We start from the raw sequence: 20,151 nt of genomic DNA, 5'->3' as shown, positions 1-20,151 counted from the left end.
TGTTGCGTATGGGGCTGCGCAGCCGCAGACCAGTCAGAGTGCCCACGCTGTCCACCGCCTGAAGAAGATGGCCTGGTCTGATTCACGTTGCTTGTACATCATCTGGACGGCCAGGTGTGTGTGTGTCATTTACCTGGGGAAGAGATGGCACCAAGATACCCTGTGGAAAGAAGGCAAGACAACAGAGGCAGTGTGATGCTCTGGGCAATGTTTTACTGTGAAATTTGGGTCCTGGTATTCATGTAGATGTTACTTTGATACGTACCACCTACCTAAACATTGCAGCAGACCAAGTACACCCTTCTTGACAACGGTATTCCCTGATGGCAGTGGTCCCTTTCAGCAGGATAATGCACCCTGCCACACTGTAAAAATTGTTCAGGAATGGTTTGAGGAACATGACAAAAGAGGTCAAGATGTTGACTTGGCCTCCAAATTCCCCAGATCTCAATCCGATCGAGCATCTGTGGGATGTGCTGGAAAAACAAGTTTGAGCCATGGAGGTTCCACCTCGCAACTTACTGGATCTGCTGTTAACGTCTTGGTGCCAGATCCCACAGGACACCTTCAGAGGTCATGTGGAGTCCATGCCTCAGTGGGTCAGAGCTGTTTTGGCAGCACGAGGGGGACCTACACAATATTAGGCAGGTGTTTTAATGTGCCTTATCGTAAACTATACGATAAGGCACGACAAAGTATCCTATAAACTTTTTTATTTTACGTGTATTATTCAGTTTAGTAATGTACGGTCATTAATATTAATTAATGTCAAATGCTGACATTAAGCTACAGGAGTGGGCTCTTCATTTACAGTGGACCCATTAGGTACACACAATAGAAGCAAGACAATGAAGGTTTTCAACTAACGCTTAGGTGCACAAAACAATTGTTTATGGCAAATTTGCTCTTAAATGAAAGGATAATATATTACGCACAGTGGAGGCAGCCATTCATGATCTTAATGTGCCACAGTGATGTCACTGGCCCCTAGTGTATGGATAGGCTGCCTTCTTGGTGATATCACTGGCCCCTAGTGTATGGATAGCCTGCCTTCTAGGTGATATCACTGGCCCATAGTGTATGGATAGGCTGCCTTCTCGGTGATGTCAATGGCCCCTAGTGAATGGATAGGCTGCCTTCTCGGTGATGTCACTTGCCCCTAGTGTATGGATAGGCTGCCTTCTCGGTGATGTCACTGGCCCATAGTGTATGGATAGGCTGCCTTCTCGGTGCTGTCACTGGCCCCTAGTGTATGGATAGGCTGCCTTCTCGGTGATGTCAATGGCCCATAGTGTATGGATAGGCTGCCTTCTCGGTGATGTCACTGGTCCCTAGTGTATGGATAGGCTGCCTTCTCGGTGATGTCACTGGCCCATAGTGTATGGATAGGCTGCCTTCTCGGTGATGTCACTTGCCCCTAGTGTATGGATAGGCTGCCTTCTCGGTGCTGTCACTGGCCCATAGTGTATGGATAGGCTGCCTTCTCGGTGATGTCAATGGCCCCTAGTGAATGGATAGGCTGCCTTCTCGGTGATATCACTGGCCCCTAGTGTATGGATAGGCTGCCTTCTTGGTGATGTCAATGGCCCCTAGTGAATGGATAGGCTGCCTTCTCGGTGCTGTCACTTGCCCCTAGTGAATGGATAGGCTGCCTTCTCGGTGATGTCACTGGCCCCTAGTGTATGGATAGGCTGCCTTCTCGATGATGTCACTGACCCCTAGTGTATGGATAGGCTGCCTTCTCGGTGATGTCACTGGCCCCTAGTGTATGGATAGGCTGCCTTCTCGGTGATGTCACTGGCCCCTAGTGTATGGATAGGCTGCCTTCTCGGTGCTGTCACTGGCCCCTAGTGTATGGATAGGCTGCCTTCTCGGTGATGTCACTGACCCCTAGTGTATGGATAGGCTGCCTTCTCGGTGATGTCACTGACCCCTAGTGTATGGATAGGCTGCCTTCTCGGTGCTGTCACTGGCCCCTAGTGTATGGATAGGCTGCCTTCTCGGTGATGTCACTGACCCCTAGTGTATGGATAGGCTGCCTTCTCGGTGATGTCACTTGCCCCTAGTGTATGGATAGGCTGCCTTCTCGATGATGTCACTGACCCCTAGTGTATGGATAGGCTGCCTTCTCGGTGATGTCACTGGCCCCTAGTGTATGGATAGGCTGCCTTCTCGGTGATGTCACTGGCCCCTAGTGTATGGATAGGCTGCCTTCTCGGTGCTGTCACTGGCCCCTAGTGTATGGATAGGCTGCCTTCTCGGTGATGTCACTGACCCCTAGTGTATGGATAGGCTGCCTTCTCGGTGATGTCACTGACCCCTAGTGTATGGATAGGCTGCCTTCTCGGTGCTGTCACTGGCCCCTAGTGTATGGATAGGCTGCCTTCTCGGTGATGTCACTGACCCCTAGTGTATGGATAGGCTGCCTTCTCGGTGATGTCACTTGCCCCTAGTGTATGGATAGGCTGCCTTCTCGATGATGTCACTGACCCCTAGTGTATGGATAGGCTGCCTTCTCGGTGATGTCACTGACCCCTAGTGTATGGATAGGCTGCCTTCTCGGTGATGTCACTGACCCCTAGTGTATGGATAGGCTGCCTTCTCGGTGCTGTCACTGGCCCCTAGTGTATGGATAGGCTGCCTTCTCGGTGATGTCACTGACCCCTAGTGTATGGATAGGCTGCCTTCTCGGTGATGTCACTGACCCCTAGTGTATGGATAGGCTGCCTTCTCGGTGATGTCACTGGCCCCTAGTGAATGGATAGGCTGCCTTCTCGGTGATGTCACTGGCCCCTAGTGTATGGATAGGCTGCCTTCTCGGTGATGTCACTGGCCCCTAGTGTATGGATAGGCTGCCTTCTCGGTGATGTCACTGGCCCCTAGTGTATGGATAGGCTGCCTTCTCGGTGCTGTCACTGGCCCCTAGTGTATGGATAGGCTGCCTTCTCGGTGCTGTCACTGGCCCCTAGTGTATGGATAGGCTGCCTTCTCGGTGCTGTCACTGGCCCCTAGTGTATGGATAGGCTGCCTTCTCGGTGCTGTCACTGGCCCCTAGTGTATGGATAGGCTGCCTTCTCGGTGATGTCACTGACCCCTAGTGTATGGATAGCTACATTCGTAATAGCTGTCTCATCTCTCTGTCCACTCACTGCCTTGTTGCATTGTCTTGTTTTCAGTGTAAAACTGTAAAAATAAAGCACCCACATGGTCTCACACATACAGAATGCAGTTTTGTTCATGTTTCTGTTATTGCATGAATGCAACTTTCTCACTTTCAGCTCCAAGTTCATCCTCCTTACTGCACTAATTCTTGCTTTTCCATTTCATGAACTCTTGGCATGTGAAGAGCAATTGAATTCTCCAACAGATATTATATATCAAAGTCTGTTGTTGCTGAGCTACACAATATACATTAACTGAAGTGTCTACACTTTAAACTTGTCGGGACAGACAATGCGCCGAACAGATTTTGTTAGAGGATAACTGACCGATATTAGCTGTCTTGTTGCTGATAACTGAGCTGTAAAGTTTATTTCTCATTGTGATGGAAGTAGAGGAGATAATCCATTACACTTTATTTTTCAACAAAGCTGCAGTGTGAGACTGAGCGTTGCACTTTACCTTGTTTTATATATGAAAAATGTGGTTTTGTACTGGTGCCAAATTCAGCTCCATACACTTTTCCTAGGAAGCGTACATTAGCCTGTTCCATGTGTGGAAATAAGAGAATAGAGAGATTAACATTGTGATTTCTGATTTTCTGAACACATGTTGGTATATAATATCATATATTCTAACCTACAAAAATTATTGCTGGTGCCTAACTTTCTATTTCGGTCAATGGGTACTTCCCTGGCTACTAATAGGATCTCGATGGCTCTTAAATTGAACTGATTGGCCTCTGAATTGTGCATGTGTATGTCCTCTCCATTCTGTATAGCACGCTCTAGTGGAGCAGTCATTGGCCAATCTCTGTCTTTATTTGTCCTTTTGTCGTTGTGTTCTGGAGACTACTAGGCTCGATCTGTGAAAGAGAAACTGATCCTGTTTATAAACACTGAAATTCTGGCCAACACTCTCTTACACCTTCGAGCTGGTAACAAGCACCAGTACATGCCTACCATGGCAGTGCCCTTGACCAAAGTGAGGGATAGCATGCCAGTCTCTCACCATGACACTAATATTTGTATCCTAATGTTACTGTTCATGGGCATTGGTGTAATGTACTTGTTAAGGGATGAATATATATAAAATGGTCTACTTATTTCCTATAACAGTGTTACATACCTCTCAACGTCTTGATTGGAAAGTCAGGACAAATTTTTGCAAAGTTTCCACTCCTCCAAAGCATACCCCAGTAAGCCATTCCTCTCGTGGCCTCAGAGGCCCGGGGGTAAATGTATCAGGCTGCGACATTCCGGTGGGTTTGAAAAGTGGAGATGTTGTCTATAGCGACCAATCAGATTCTAGCTGTCATTTTGTAGAATGTACTAAATAAAAACTAGAATCTGATTGGCTGCTATAGGCAACATCTCCGCATTTTAAACTCTCGGCTTCATGCATTTACCCCCTGGTCTGTTGGAAGGTGATTTTGTGCTATAACTGTTTGCAGATTTCATTATTCAGTCGGTTCTGTTTGACAGCAGGGATTATGGGGGTAGAAACAGCAGTCTGTTGTGTGTGCTCTCTCTTACTATATTTTTCTTGTGTTTTACTTTTTTTAAACATACATAGTACATACCAAAAGCTGGTGGCTTCTCTTTAAAATATTTTTTGCCATTGATTACTGGCAACTTCATCATGTATGAACCCATAATCTATACCAAATAAAAACATTCTGGTAGTATCTATTTATTAATATAATCCACCTAATGACACTGTCCCAGTCAGCCACGGTCCAAACCCTCTTCCAGTACTGATTCATGAAGTAAATTGTCCCCGTTTTCTCATAAGGATGATTTCAGTGTTGTCATTGATATGTTCTAGAGTCCTCTATCCTGCACGGAACCCGAATGATCTGCCGGCTATCTATAGATGCCTATTTTTAGGTCAAAATGACTCTCAGATCTCCCTAGTCACCAATACACTTCCACGCTCTGAAGTCACTGCCCGGATCCCGTTTCACAGTCTCCACCTTGGCTGCTGTCACCTGATCTTTGTGAAATTAAAATAAACTCACATTAAAAATGTATGAAAACCTGTCACAATTATGTGTTAATCTCAAAGTCACTTTTTGTTTTCTTTCTTTCCAGACATTGAACCCAAAATGGAATGAAGAATTTTTTTTCAGAGTAAGTATTATTTTGTTTTCTTTGTCTATCGCTTGAAATATTTCCTTTTTGTCAGTGTACGTTTACTGTAGAAAGGTTTGAGTGAGGGTGAGTAAAGAATGCAGAGGGACAGAAATATTTCCACTGTGTTTTGTCCATTAAATCTTTTTTTAGAACTTCAATTGGCTTTAGCAGAGGAGCTTAATCTCCCTTCTCCAAAGCACAGGATAAGAGGCGAGAGTAAGGCAGGATGAATCTGTTTCCAGTGCGGAGCCCGGTCATTGATTAAACGGACCTACAGCAAATAAGTGTCAAGTCTTCAAATGTAGGGGACTGTTAGATAGTACAGGTCTAATAGACGTATATGTATATCTCCCAAAGTCCATTGATGTTTATGTAAATTACATTGATATAACCGGAGTGTTCTGATTACGGAATGCACCAATTAGAACTAAAAATAATAGCATTGCTACAGGTCACATGACCTCTGCAGTGGCCAATTTCTGTGTCGCTGTAGTGGGCTACATAGAAGCCGTTTATTGGTCTTCTTTTGGTAAATGAGTGCAGAGTGAAACATTTTATGATTCCTCCACAAGGTACCTACACACATGAGCGGAGATTTCTACCATAATTGCCAGCGAGATGTACGCTCGCCACTTTGCCTGCAAGTGAATCTCCCCCAATATGTCCTAAATTAGTGTTTGGGTGCAGTACATCCTCATACCCCTCTATCCAACACCTCATTCTTTTTCACTGGGCAATGTACACTGTTTAAAAAAGACATAGCGGCATATTTGAGATTGCTAAAAGCCCTATTGCCAGCAAAACCAGGCGTTCCCAATCATTTTTGGCGGCTTTAGCTATCGAACGTGTCTTTAACACGTATGACGGCGGTACAAGTATTGGTTCCGTTATCGGTATCCTAGAATGGCAATAACAAAACAAAAAAAATAATATTATTGCCGTTAAACAATTTTAATATCAATGTTTTTAAATTTGATTATTTTTTTAAAAAAATGAAAACTATTATTTTTTCATTTTTAATTATTTTTACATCGGTGAACGGAAAGCCCCAATGTGGGCTCGCCGTTCCATTGCGCGGGCACCCATGGTCCAGAAGGAGCACACGCACGTGCACAATTGGAGAATCTGCCCGTTTGCTCTTCCCGCTTGGAGCCAGTATCGCTAGGGGAAAGGGGGAGGGGGGCTGAGGATCGTTGTGCTGCCTTGGTAATATGTGTTCATCTGCAGCGATAAAATAAAATCAAAATTATCGCAGTGAAAGGGGGGAAAAAAAAAAAAAGATGAAATGGGGAAACAAACAAAATAAATCAACACGCACTGACATGTGCCCTATAAATCGGCCTGGTTGCGAGTATTGCAATCCTTTTTATGAATACATCGTTCTCGTGTCTCCATAATATACACATTTTAAATAGGTCAAAATATAACTTCCCCATTAGTTAGTTATTAAACTGCTTCCTAATTTATAAGCATAAAGATTGAACATACAACGACTTCTCTCCACCTTTTTTCGTCAATGACCAGACCCAAGGTTAGCTCAGGATAAGTGCCGTCTCCTGCTGTTATATAATAAACACCCACATAGTTTAGAAAAGGGTTGTCTTAAGCATGGCGACCTTTACAAACTTCTACTTTCCCTTTTTATTTGCATTAAGCTTGTGTCCCAAAACCAGTTTCTTGAGTGTGTATTTAATGTGAATGGAAAGAGAAGTCGGCAAGTTCTCCCTCCAGTTATAATGTAATTCCAGTCCTAATAAATAGCAGCTGCTCCATCGCCCCTTCCATTCCGGTCTATAAACATACATTAAATCCACTATAGGACCTCCCAACGGTTTGATTCCTCTATTCCCCTTCTTCTTAAACAGTCCCATTTGTAGTTTAGCAAAAGGGTGAGGAAGCAAAATGTAATTCGACTGTAGGATCTCGCTGCCGTCTTCTGATACATGAAGCTTAACTTGTGGTTTAAGCTCTTCACATTCCACCGCTGAAGTATTCACACCATCTCCAAGCGTCAGTCAGACGATCCACAGCGAGTCCATAAGTTGCAGATAGTTGCCACATAGTGTAAACAAACCACAACCGGACCTCATGTGACTGTTGGAGTCTGTGACTTGGGTGTAGTGCTCTGCGCACAGTCAATTTGTGGCTGAAACTTACTTTATTATGTTAATAAGAAGTATTTTATTTGTTGTTGTACAGGTCCACCCGACCAGTCATAGGCTGCTGTTTGAAGTGTTTGACGAGAATCGATTGGTAAGTGCTGATCAAGATTGTGTCACCTGACTTACTCTATTGAACAAGTTGGCTTTTCGAGTCAATTTTTTTCTTCCCTTCAAACAAACTACTGTTCAAACATAATTTTTTTTTATCTCTTTGCCTTTAAAGGATAATGTTGATTGAAATATTTGTTTTTTTGTCTTATATAGAAGGTAGTGAAACTGACCTTTACAGTATATTAAAGTTACATAAATAGCATTTTTTTGTTTGTAATGCATTCAAAGGTTTCTCTTTTCACCAATACCACCTTCATTTAACTTTGTTTGTCTATGACGACCTTCAGTTTGTACTTAACAAATTGCTTTTCTTTCTGTAGTGGGTTTATATAATCAGAGATTGTCTGCCTTCGATATGATGCAAATTCTCCTATCTGAATACCGTTGTGTCCAGTGCAGGGAACACAGCTAAGTTGTATCAGATCCAAGAGCATTAGGAAAAAGAAATTGTATTTGTTCGATTTACAGGAGCCACTCGGGTCAGGGCTGGCCGTACATTTCGATCAGATCAGACATCTGCTCAGCTCAGTGCAAGCTGATCTCAAGTCTCCTGTTGCTGAGCTTAGGTCGACGAAGCCTGCCTGCCGACCCCGACCCTTCCATGCCTGCCGACCCCGACCCTTCCATGCCTGCCGACCCCGACCCTTCCATGCCTGCCGACCCTTCCATGCCTGCCGACCCCGACCCTTCCATGCCTGCCGACCCCGACCCTTCCATGCCTGCCGACCCCGACCCTTCCATGCCTGCCGACCCCCGACCCTTCCATGCCTGCCGACCCCGACCCTTCCATGCCTGCCGACCCCCGACCCTTCCATGCCTGCCGACCCCCGACCCTTCCATGCCTGCCGACCCCCGACCCTTCCATGCCTGCCGACCCCCGACCCTTCCATGCCTGCCGACCCCGACCCTTCCATGCCTGCCGACCCCGACCCTTCCATGCCTGCCGACCCCGACCCTTCCATGCCTGCCGACCCCGACCCTTCCATGCCTGCCGACCCCGACCCTTCCATGCCTGCCGACCCCGACCCTTCCATGCCTGCCGACCCCGACCCTTCCATGCCTGCCGACCCCGACCCTGCCGACCCTTCCGTGCCTGCCGACGCCGACCCTTCCATGCCTGCCGACGCCGACCCTTCCGTGCCTGCCGACGCCGACCCTTCCGTGCCTGCCGACGCCGACCCTTCCGTGCCTGCCGACGCCGACCCTTCCGTGCCTGCCGACGCCGACCCTTCCGTGCCTGCCGACCCCGACCCTTCCTTGCCTGCCGACCCCGACCCTTCCGTGCCTGCCGACGCCGACCCTTCCGTGCCTGCCGACGCCGACCCTTCCATGCCTGCCGACGCCGACCCTTCCATGCCTGCCGACGCCGACCCTTCCATGCCTGCCGACGCCGACCCTTCCATGCCTGCCGTACCGAAACAACTCGGATGATATAAATGCGTGCTTGCAGAACACAGAAACGTAACATAATGCTACAGACTGTAAGAAGATTACAATAACTAATTTTTCATAAATATCCCACTTATTGGTGTTTTGCTTGATACATTTTCTAGTGGAGCAGTACTAATGTTTACAGGGATTTCAAAGTATTCTTCTGTTTGTCAAACCATGTATGCAGTGTGCCCCTACTGCTATGTATTTTGTTGCATACCAAAGAGTCTCAAGTCCACACAAAGTGAACTTATCCTTTGACATATCATACGTCCTAACATGTCTGATCCCGGCGATGGGGGGCTGTGGGCAGGGGGCGTGGACATGGGACAATGAGGGTGTGGCTGCCCCTTGTTGTAAAGTGCTAGGCTGAGCGTTTGTTATCTCCCTTCCCCTCGACATACCCACCCGGGGGACAAATGGAGCCCTAAAATCAGGACTGCCCCACTGAAATCAGGACAGTTGGTAGGTATGACGTGCATTATATAGCAGTGATGGACAACAGGGGGCCCTCTGAGTCTTCATCTGTGGCCCCCAGCTCCTTCCTGCTTTATTGACAGATGTGTTTGCTATAGCTGTAACACTGGTTTAAAATGCTGCTGATAAGTTATTACAGTTATTTCTTTTAATAAATGTATTGTTTTATCTTCTAACTGAGAAAAGAGGTGATGTGTGGCCCTTCTGAAGGTTATAGGGCCACCCATGTGATCCTTGAAGTGTATCAGGTTGCCTATCACTGCTCTATAGTTTTGCTGTATGTCTCGTAGTGAAGACTCTTTATTTGAGATGCTTGTGCATTTGCAGCAAACTAAATATATATATATATATTTCTGTGACACAATATCTAGAACACACGTCTCTATAGTTTCTGCTCAGATTTTGTTTAACGTTCGGTTGTGTTAAAGTGACAGGTCTGCTCTAAGCTATATTACTGTAAAAGCATTCGTTGTACACACACCTGCTTAACTAAATATTGTCTGCACAGCGATTATAACATATACAGCAGTTCAGAAGGTATTCTGGTTAATGTGTTTGGGTTTCTGCTATATATGCCATCTTGACTGCTAAGCAGACTTCAAAGTGAAAGCTTTAAGGTTCCTGTGTTCTGATCACTTAAGGTAAAGGCTATGATACCAGGAATCCTTCCGGATCAGAGGTTATCTGGTGCAGTTGTCATCTGGTTATTGCATTGACATGGAAATGATAACTGGCAGTGAGGCATGCAGATAATCTATATGTAGATGTTGGCTGTCCCCATATAAGGCAATGCAGAATACGTAGGCCTCAGTGTTGTGCAATTTTCCGGTTGGATCCAAATAAACCCATCCTGAAACATTAGTGTCAGTCTCTTGGCCGGGCAGGATGATGTATGACGCTTGTCAGCAAAATGTAGTGTGATGTTCTCCTGTCAGCGAGACCTTGTTCACCGTGGGAGAGAACTGGAGACCAAGATAGGTGACCAATGTCCCCGCTCGTCTTCAACCTATGTCCATTATTCCTTGTTCTATAAATATAGCTAAAGCAATGGTATAAATTATCCGTGTCCAGCAGCGATGACAGCCGTAGTGGTCAACTGCGAATTCACGAACAGTCGGTAAAATAAATCCGTATGTATTGTTGCTAAAATAAAAAAGAAATCTTGCACAATCACTTCATATCTATATAGTCATCACTCTGAAAATTTGGGGACAATATATTTGTATGCAACTCCAAAATGTATCAAAGACATTTTATTTACAGGTTGTCAAGCAAGATGATTTATAATATATATGTGTGTGTGTGTGTGTGTGTGTGGCCGGAAGGGTTAATAACTGGCGCCGGAGGGGTGAAGTCACTGGCGCTAGGCGGTGTCTGAAAAGTTATTCATAAAAATGTATTTTAAAGTGTGCGCTGGCTGAGTAGCACCCAGCGTTGCAGCATGAAAGGGGTTAAACCCCGGGCACTGAGTAGTGTGCATATGTGTATTTTTAAATAGAAATGTATATGTGTAGGCACTGCAGCGCTGGTAAAGAACCGGCGCTCAGCACTGAAGGGGTTAACTCCCGGCGCTGGGCAGCGGGAGTGTAACCATGTACATTTTAAATGTATATGTGTATAAAGTGTATGTATAAGTGTAAAATAAAGAAAGGGTACTTACCCTGTGCTGTGGCTGTAGAGGCAGCCCTGGATCCCCCTTCACCACCGACAGCCAGCTTCAGTGGCTGCCGGAGCGACTTATCAACCAGCCTTCTGGAAGCACATAGGTCCAGGAGGTGCAGAGCCTCCTGGGGGTCCCAGGAAGCTAAGACCCTATTGGAGCTCAAAGAGCTTCAACTAGCGATAGCACTCGCAGCGTCAGTTACCCAGAAGAAACCCGGTACTAGACGCCGGTAAGGAGTCCAGTGGTGGCAGCACTTGGAAGCTCCTCCTACTGCAGCGAGAGGGCGCGTTTGGGATAACGAAAGGGAACGGTGGTAAAGTAATTATATTCTAATCTATTTTATTATAGACTGTCTCAGTCTATGCCATGCTTGCCAACTCTCCCAGAATGTCCGAGAGACTCCTGGGAGAATGTGGCAATCTCCCTGATCTGCCCAGTTAAGTCCAAAACGCCGCGATTCAGTGGCGTTTGTAAAATGATGCAGTTTGCGTCATTATGTCACGGAGGCGGGGCCAAAATGATGAGATTTTTGAAGCCCCGCCCCCTGCACGTCCACCTTCCCCGGCAGGCTCCCGGATCATACTTGCCATAAGTTGGCAAGTATGGTCTATGCCCACACAAACTCTAATTGCCTGTATAGCGAGATCATATCAGCTGGCGAGGAACATTCACGTGTGCTCTGTCTGCTGTGCGCAGGGTGTGTGACCTGCTCAAAAGGGGCATCTGAGGTCAGGACACATGAAAGTTACGTTCCAAAACACTAAGGCCGATTTTATCTCGGGGCTATAAGTGTTTTTGTTTCTGTTTTTTTGCTTTGTCCTCTGCAGGACTGGAACATTACATCACCGGGACCCACTGCAAAAATTTGGTGATGGGCTCAGCTATGTGGCTCCATCCTCCCCCATCCCCCCGCACTGTTGTGGGGCTTCAGACCAGTGCATGCTCAGATAATTTTGCTGCCATTACCAGGGACACCCTCCGGACCAGTCATTTTAAAATGACTTGTGTTTTTGTTTAATTCAATTTTTAATTTCCATTTTTGTTTTCTTGCGTAAGTGGAAACAAAGGCTTCTCAATTCCACTGTGCGTATCCATACTGGAAAGCCAGCTCACACTGGCGCAGTCTAGTTTAGCGGTGTGACAAGTAGACCGCTCCGGCTTAGTATCACACCCTAGATGTCCTGGAAATAACATATTAATAAATTGTTGCAAAAAATGTTTTTAATGCACAGGCTCCTATATACTTTATAGAGTATATTATGTGAATACTTTATTGACGCACAAAGGTTTACTTTACTTACATCTAGGAGATGTTCCGTGACTCTCGTGTGTTGGTTTTGAATCTGTATTAACTTTGTGTTTCGGCAAAACCGCCCTCACTTGTTTTGGGGTTGTTTTTTTTAAGAAAAATTGCTAAAATCACATAATTTTGCTTTTTTTTTACCCTACATTATTATTAAGCTCAGCGACCCGAACGCTGCTACTCCTGTTTCTGTGTGAGCAATGGCGCTGGATCTCCTGGAGAGGGAGGTGCTTATGGAATCCAAAACCCGCGAGATCCGAGGAAGCTGGAAAGTACCGAGCCTGGATCCGCGATGTTTTGGGTGGGTTTTCAGAAAACCGAGCCCAAGCATCACTGCTTGCTTCCCATGCCTATAATAAATAATAATAATGCATTGACTTTGCATAGCCTGGGCGGTTTTCATATTTCCATATGTCTGTATTTGGAAACCTTCTTCTAAATGATCACTACAGCCGTTCTCCCCGCATGTCTCTATGAATGTGCTGCACTCTAATGAAATATGGTTTCCTATTAAACTAAATGTAAATGCCAAACCTATTGTTTGAGAACTCGCACACGTTCGTGTTTCTGGAGCTGCAACAGAATCGCATCTGTAGATCAGTAAGAGCTTGTTCACGCACGCGCCAGGAAAACGGGTAAAAATGCGTTTTCCGTGCGTTGCAATTTAGCCAGTACAGTCTATTGGGCGCATAGTGCGCATTACTGGATGACAAATAGGTTGTGCCTCCTTCTATGCACTAGTGACTGACATTTTTAATGCACTTTTCATGTATTTAATAAATGTTAAAAAGCAGATAGGGGTGAACGAGCCCTGGAGGAGGCGTTTCGGAAGAAACAATGTTTGTCGATCTGCTTTAGAAACTGAATTTCAGAGATGATGTAAATAAACCTGTGATGACTGATTTTGGAAAGGAGACTTGTGCAGAAAGCGGAGCTTGCACCTGTGCTCCTGGCCGTCCTCTTACATGGCAGCTACTGAGCGGCTAATTCCAGCCCTGTATTTGTTATTGGCTCTGGATCCAGCTAGAACAATGAGGGATTGTAGTGAACCTTGGCACTTGTCTTGTAAACTGAACCTAGCTCACATTGCTGCTAGATCCCGCTCTTCTTATTAAAGAAGAAAAAAAAAATCCCACTGAAGATTTAAAAGGAGTTGAAGTCCGTAACAGAACGCTTAATTTAAATGCAAGGTCTGTTGTGTGAATAGTTTTATTTTTGGTCAAATAAACTTCATTCTAGGGTGTATAACATGTCCTAAAACACTTCTGTGGGGAGCAAATTTTACATTCAATGACCTGAGAAAAGGAATAAATTTAGTCCTAACTATTCACCCTCCTGTTATGTAAGTAGCCGGAGGAGCTGCTTAAAATAACAGCCACGTGTATGGGGCATTATGTTTAAAGTGTTTAACACAGTCTCTAAGCCTAATAAACACACATTGACTATACATATAGGATACAAGGGCGTTAGGGGGCATGCCCATGTCACCACAGGTCTGGCTATGTCCCTCAGGGGGGTGTCTACATCCCTCAGGGGGGTGTCTACATCCCTCAGGGGGGTGTCTAGCGCTTCCAAAGCGCACGGCCAGCCCCTCCCCTAAAACCCCATTGAAATGCGGCACGCACCAAAGGCATCTGACGGGATGGGCGGGGTATACCTCTCTACTTCCCGTGAGTCAGAACAAATGTTCTGTCCTACAGGTCTGTCCCCTTAAAGCTAATTTAGTAAGATGTTTGTGAAATGCTTGGTTAATTACGGTACCATTTTGTTTTTTTGTTTTTATGTTTTTTTATCAGTTCTATTGATAAGCTTACCATTTGCCAAAAGCAGACATCTTTAAATATCTGCTTTAGGAGAGTAATGCTTCTCTATCTTGCATCAATATGGGATAGTGCAGTTTGCTGATGGAGTTGACTGGCTTGCACTCTCTTAGGAGACAGAAATTATCCTGATGGATCAGTAGATTCTCACGAAATGGCATTACCAGAAAAAATGATCTGCTGTGCTTTGCCATTTAAGCTTTTTGATTCTATATCCACTCATTTTTAGGCATTGAATATTTTACGTTAATACTTGAGATATGAAAACGAACCCCTTAGCGGCAGAGGGGTCTCTTCCGGAACAGATACAATAGCATTGCCTGGCCTGTAGCAGCTGCTTCGGCAGTAGTTTTGCAGTTCTCCTAATGTAGCTGCCCACAGCAGTCACTTGTACTGGGGACCTCTGCTGGACAAATGAGGAAGAGGTGGGATTCCATCCCCTGATTCTTCTGGATACCCTTGAGATACATTTCTTTTGTTTAATCTCTGCATACTCAGGGTTTGCTGTTACTGAACGTCAAGAAATAAATATGCAACAATGACTTCACAAGAGGGGCAGATAAAAGGACAGAGAACTTGGTGGCCACTCAGACAGCTCTCCGAGCTAGATTGTCTGTCTTTTGAAGCCATCAAAGGATGGATGTAATTGTTGGGATCTTTAGAACTTCTAAAACATAAAATAGGGACCAGAGGTAAATGCTTGGGATTTGCAGAACCCTGTCGCAAATTATGAAATCTGGTCAATCATCCTGATAGCCGAACAGCCGCATCTCTGGCCTATTTAGTAATACAGGTGGAGATCCAACCTGGGCAGATTCTCTTTAATGTTCTGTTTAGCCCAACCCTCAGCACAGTGTCCTACCTGTTAATGGCCGGCTGCTGATCTCACGCTCACCAATAGAGGGCCTCAGCTGGTCATATTTATCTTTCTACCCCATCTTATATGTGAGGGTTTGGTTGAGCACATTTATTACTCGAGCCACCTAAGGCCGATATGGTAGACAGTCGTCAAATTAGACCAACAGATCTGCACGCGAGTGGCCAGCAAGGACGTGAACTGGATTAAACGTTTAGCTTTTAGATAGAAGCACCATTTAGAGACATATTGCCCCTGTGAATGAATATATAACAGACCAGCTGCTTGCAGTGATGAGTCTGTGTATACACCGGGTACAGCAGACTCTCGTCACAGAACTCACTGACAGAATTATAGGTTCATATATAAATATGCTGCGTGCCATCCTTGCTGCTTTGTGTAGTATGGACGGAGAGCCCTTGGCTGACAATCCTGTCTGCTTATGCTGCTAAGAGTGAGCATGGGGTATGCAGAGAGGCAGAATGAGTATTAGTTTACATACCTATACTGCATTCACCATACTTGCCAGCTTTTACTTGTTGACTTCAGGAAGATCCCGGGGAAGGTGGGTGTGCGGGGGCAGGGCTTGACTAATCGCATCTTTTTTGCCCCGCCCCCTAAACGACTGTCACCATTTTGCCCGGGGTTAAGATGACGCGTCCTTACAACCTCCCCCCCTGCCACTTACCTGTTGCGGGGGCGAGATCCGGGAGGTTGCCCTGCTCTCCCGGGAGGTCTCCCAGAAATGGGAGAGTAGGCAACAATGCGTTAAAGAAAAGCAGGTAATGAATCTCTAGAGACTAAAGTGTCTCTTACATTTCTGTTTCCATTACTGAAGTCGTGTTGTCTTACCGGTCAGTCTTTGATTAAATCTTGGTCTCCATGAAAATGGCCACCTCCATAGGCATCAATACATAGACATAGGACACAATTTTCTGAACTGTGTCATCATGCCACAGATGGTGAAGCCAACCACGTCTTGTACTGGCTCAGCATCAGGGAGAATGCCAGACTCTTCAGGGAGTGAGGGAGATCACCCCTATTTCAGGGAGTCTCCCTGACATTAAGGAAGAGTTGGCAAGTATGGCATTCACTAAGGGGACATTCTATAGGTGAACACATTGCATATATGAAATTTGTTTCATGTTGGAGCATGTTATATACATGTTACAAAGTTCATATTGGGGGGGGGCGGGGTAGTGTAATGCTGGTTTAGGTGCATACAAGTAGAGGAAGCTTGAGTTCGACTTAATTCATGAAAAACGCAAACCCTTTCAAAGGTGTATTGGTGGTGATACAAGGGCAGCACGGTGGCTTAGTGGTTAGCACTTCTGTCTCACATGACTGGGATCATGAGTTCGATTCCTGACCATGCCCTTATCTGTGTGGAGTTTGTATGTTCTCCCTGTGTTTGCGTGGGTTTCCTCCTGATGCTCCAGTTTCCTCCCATACCCCAAAAACATACTAGTAGGTTAATTGGCTGCTATTAAATTGCTCTTAGTCTGTGTGTATGTTAGGGAATTTAGACTGTAAGCACCAATAGGACTGATGTGAGCGAGTTCTCTGTACAGCGCTGCGGAACTAGTGGCGCTATATAAATAGCTGATATTGATGACTCTACATATCCGTTCTAATCACTCCACAAAATATGCGAAGCGATGAGTTCTTTTAAGTTTAAGGAGAGTAGCAAGTAAGTTAGAAGGATAAACCATTTTGGCTTAATGGAGTTACAAAAGCTATCATTTTGTCAGACAAAACTGCATCAAATGAACAAAATGTATACTTGGCAACAGTTTAGAAACACACAGGTGAAAAACAAAAAGAAAAATCTAGCATTTTTCTAAAAAGTAACAAAATTTTAAAAAAACAAAAACAAAGGGTCAAATTTGAAAAAAAACAAAAGAACAGACAAATAGTTTGAGGCATCTTCCGTAGAATCGGTGACCTGTTACTTAGAGGCAGAACGGTTCTTACTGTGTCTTTAATGTGTGGCTCTTTTTTTTGTTTTTTTTTTTTCCCCATTTCAAATTTCTGGAGGTCTTGCTCATATAGGGGAAGGCTTTTGTAATAGCTGCAGATGGTAATTCAGAGTTTATCGTGGCTATAAAGTGCGCCTGTGTTTTCTCACTTTTTTTTTTTAAACTTTCCCTTTTTTCCTGCCAAGAGAAAAGTGCCCAACTTGGTTTAAGTTTACAGCAGCTACGAATGTATGTCTCTCACTGGTGTTGCCTCCTCCTGATGGAAATGTAGCAGCTGGGGAGATGCTGTTTCAGGCTCTCGCTGTTGGACACACAAGGGGGAAAAAAAAAAAACCTAAATGAAAAATCTTTGCTTGCAGCGGAGGGTGATGGAGGGGGGGACGACGGGGGGGGAACGACTGAGTCACATGACTCCAGCCACCCTACCCTATGTCACAGAATGCAGGAGCACTGATTGCTCTTATCCAATCATGCCTGGAATTCTGCTTGTCACTTAGGCTATTTCTGCTATCTGTCGCTATCAGTCCTGCAGTGCTAAGTTTGGCAGATGGGACACTTTTTCTTGGAGTTTGTGTTTATGATTTTTAACTCCTGGCAGAGCCTGCAACGTCGTTCCCTGTCTTTTTTTTTTTTTTTTTCCTCCTCTTCCCTGCCCGTTGTTAAACCATGGCCCACAGGCTACGGTTTCATTTTGGCTCGGGGCGAAGCAACACGGCTCCCGAGTCGGACGTCCTCGAACAGGAGAGAGAAGATGACTTTTTCATGGCATTCCATACCCTGCCGAGGAGGAACGGCTCCCACCCGTTCTCTAGACATTATGTCGACGGAGACCTGCAAGAAGAGGGGGCCCTGAAAAGAAGCACTTCCATGTTTATTCCACAGCTGCTGCAGAACATCGACGCGCGCCCGACCAGGAGCTCCTCCATGCAAATCTCCCTCCAGCGCAAAGGGGCGAGCGACTGTGCAGACGAGGGAGAGGGTGCGGAGTTTTCGGAAGAGGTGCTTCCGTGTGGATTTGCCGACTTCGACGAGCATTACATTTCAGCCGTGAGGAAAAATTCCTCCACTGTAAGTAGTCCCCAAGATACGCCTGGTAATTCTCCTCCACAGTTCGAAAGGCAACGAGTTAATGGGGCTTACGGGGCTACCTCCTTCCATCCCAGACTTAATGGATGTCGCTTCATGGAGCAAAATGGGAATATTAACCATGCGACGGATGGGGAGGATGAGGACAGTGTGCCTACATGCAGCAAGAAGGTTGGTGGAGTGAGAATAAACAGCCAGACTCTCAGCCCCGACATCCGGCAGGTGAAATTGCTACCGCCGTGCTATGAAGCACAGAACGGTTCTAGCGCCGAGCCGAGGCGTTGGTCCCTGCAGCATCTCCCGGACACGTCGGGCAGCCCAGGGAAAAGATGTTTTGTATTTCAACTTCAGCAGTCTCAAACCAACAACTGTAACCCGGGAGAAGAGTATAACTTTGGGTTCACCGGCACGAAAGGAGACCGACTGGTTCGATACCCCCGTATCAGACTGGAAAGGAGCACCTCCTACCCTCTGCAGCCACGGTCGGAGACCATCAGCCCCGTAGAGAATGGATTGAACACAGAAGGCAGGTCTACCAGTCTGGACGTTACCGAGGATTGTCAGAATTATTCCAGACCCTTGCAGGGACAGGGGTGCTCGTTTAAAATTAGACAGGAGCAGAATGTCAGGCAGCCACATTTTAGGATTCGTGTAACTCGTGGGAGTGAAGAGCAAAATAGCGAACAAGGGAAAAATACTTCTGGAAATTCTGGATCTGCTTCTGGAAAGGACACTGTAAGTAACAAGCATTGTGTACCTGTGGTTTACTCTGAGATCCAATGTGTCCAGTCTACTTTATCTACTTCATGTTCTAGTACGTTCATTTAACACCGAGTAACCCTGGGGGGTGTTTGGGGCGGCTGGGGGGGGGGGGGGGTGTTCTCAAAGTGACCGTTACACGAAGAATTGGCATATATGCATATTAGAATAATTAGTTTGTCAATAGCATCGAGTCCATACATTTCTGTCTGGCCTCAAGGAAGAATATTGATATTAAAGCAACTTAAATATCAATAAGTCGTTCTGTACACTGTCGATATCGCTTTATTTCTCTTTTTGTAGTATATTTCCTTTATTTGGTCGGGTATGAAAAAGGAAATGACTAATACCAAACCCTTAGGGTGTTAATTCTGTGTGTCTCTGGCTGTAATTCATTCTGTGTTCATCGTCTTTCCTATAATAATACTAGTGGTGCAGAACATTTATTTATTTTATTATTTAACCACAGAGAATTGAGACTGTTCATAAATTGGCATCTTATAGTTAATACCCAAAGTGGGTCTTCGGAGGGGGTCGGGTAATATACATGTTATATGACACAGCCCTTTTTTCACGTTTTAAAATACGTTTTAAAATACTTTCTCCCCAATACTCTACTTAGCCTACTATTGTGGTCTTGATTCCTCCTGTCCCTACTTTTATTTCAAATTATGTATATATAATATGATGTGAATTGACCCTAGTCTGTCTGTGTTTGTTGTGGGAATTTAGATTGTAAGCTTCAATGGGGCAGGGACTGATGCGAGTTCTCTGTACAGCGCTGCGGAATTAGTGGCGCTACATAAATAGCTGATGATGATTATGAAAGATTGGTGGGACTGTGGGAGATGAAGGGGTCACCGCAATGCTTGGTCGCCCTCCTTCGAAGGTCGCCCTTCCCCCGAGCTTCCAGCTCTGCTCTCCATAGATCCGAGCAGAGGTCTTTTCTGAGCAGCGGGAGTGTGCGCCGGTCCCGCGCGTGCTCGAAGGAGGACCCTGCTTTGCCGTTTTGAGAGCCCTAGAGGCTAGAGCGGCATAGCCGGGCTCCTGCCCAAAATTTGCTATGGAGTCCAGTGTGTGCCTGTTCCGCCCCTGTGGTATTGATCGGTTTGGATAAACACAATCGTCTCAACGTATCCATGGTTCCTAACGCACAATATAACGGCATCTACATGTAAGCGCTAATGAATTAAGAAGCCTATTTAATAAA

General features: G+C 45.5%; 1 protein-coding gene across 12 annotated transcripts in view; it reads left to right on the top strand.

The window, feature by feature from the left end:
- NEDD4L (NEDD4 like E3 ubiquitin protein ligase) overlaps positions 1-20,151 on the top strand; it is a 265,091-nt gene that overhangs the window by 127,160 nt on the left and 117,780 nt on the right. For 5 of the 12 annotated variants that reach the window (XM_075185067.1, XM_075185072.1, XM_075185079.1 and 2 more), the window contains 2 exons: positions 5,253-5,291; positions 7,494-7,547. In XM_075185067.1, the coding sequence (XP_075041168.1) occupies positions 5,253-5,291; positions 7,494-7,547 (93 nt within the window). Of the gene's footprint in view, positions 1-5,252; positions 5,292-7,493; positions 7,548-17,636; positions 18,918-20,151 lie in introns of those variants that run through there. The other 7 variants (XM_075185056.1, XM_075185000.1, XM_075185018.1 and 4 more) reach the window with 7 other exon arrangements.

The sequence above is a fragment of the Mixophyes fleayi genome, chromosome 1 (genome assembly GCF_038048845.1).
Source record: "Mixophyes fleayi isolate aMixFle1 chromosome 1, aMixFle1.hap1, whole genome shotgun sequence".
NCBI lineage: Eukaryota > Metazoa > Chordata > Amphibia > Anura > Limnodynastidae > Mixophyes > Mixophyes fleayi.
This window is presented reverse-complemented; position numbering and strand designations above follow the sequence as displayed.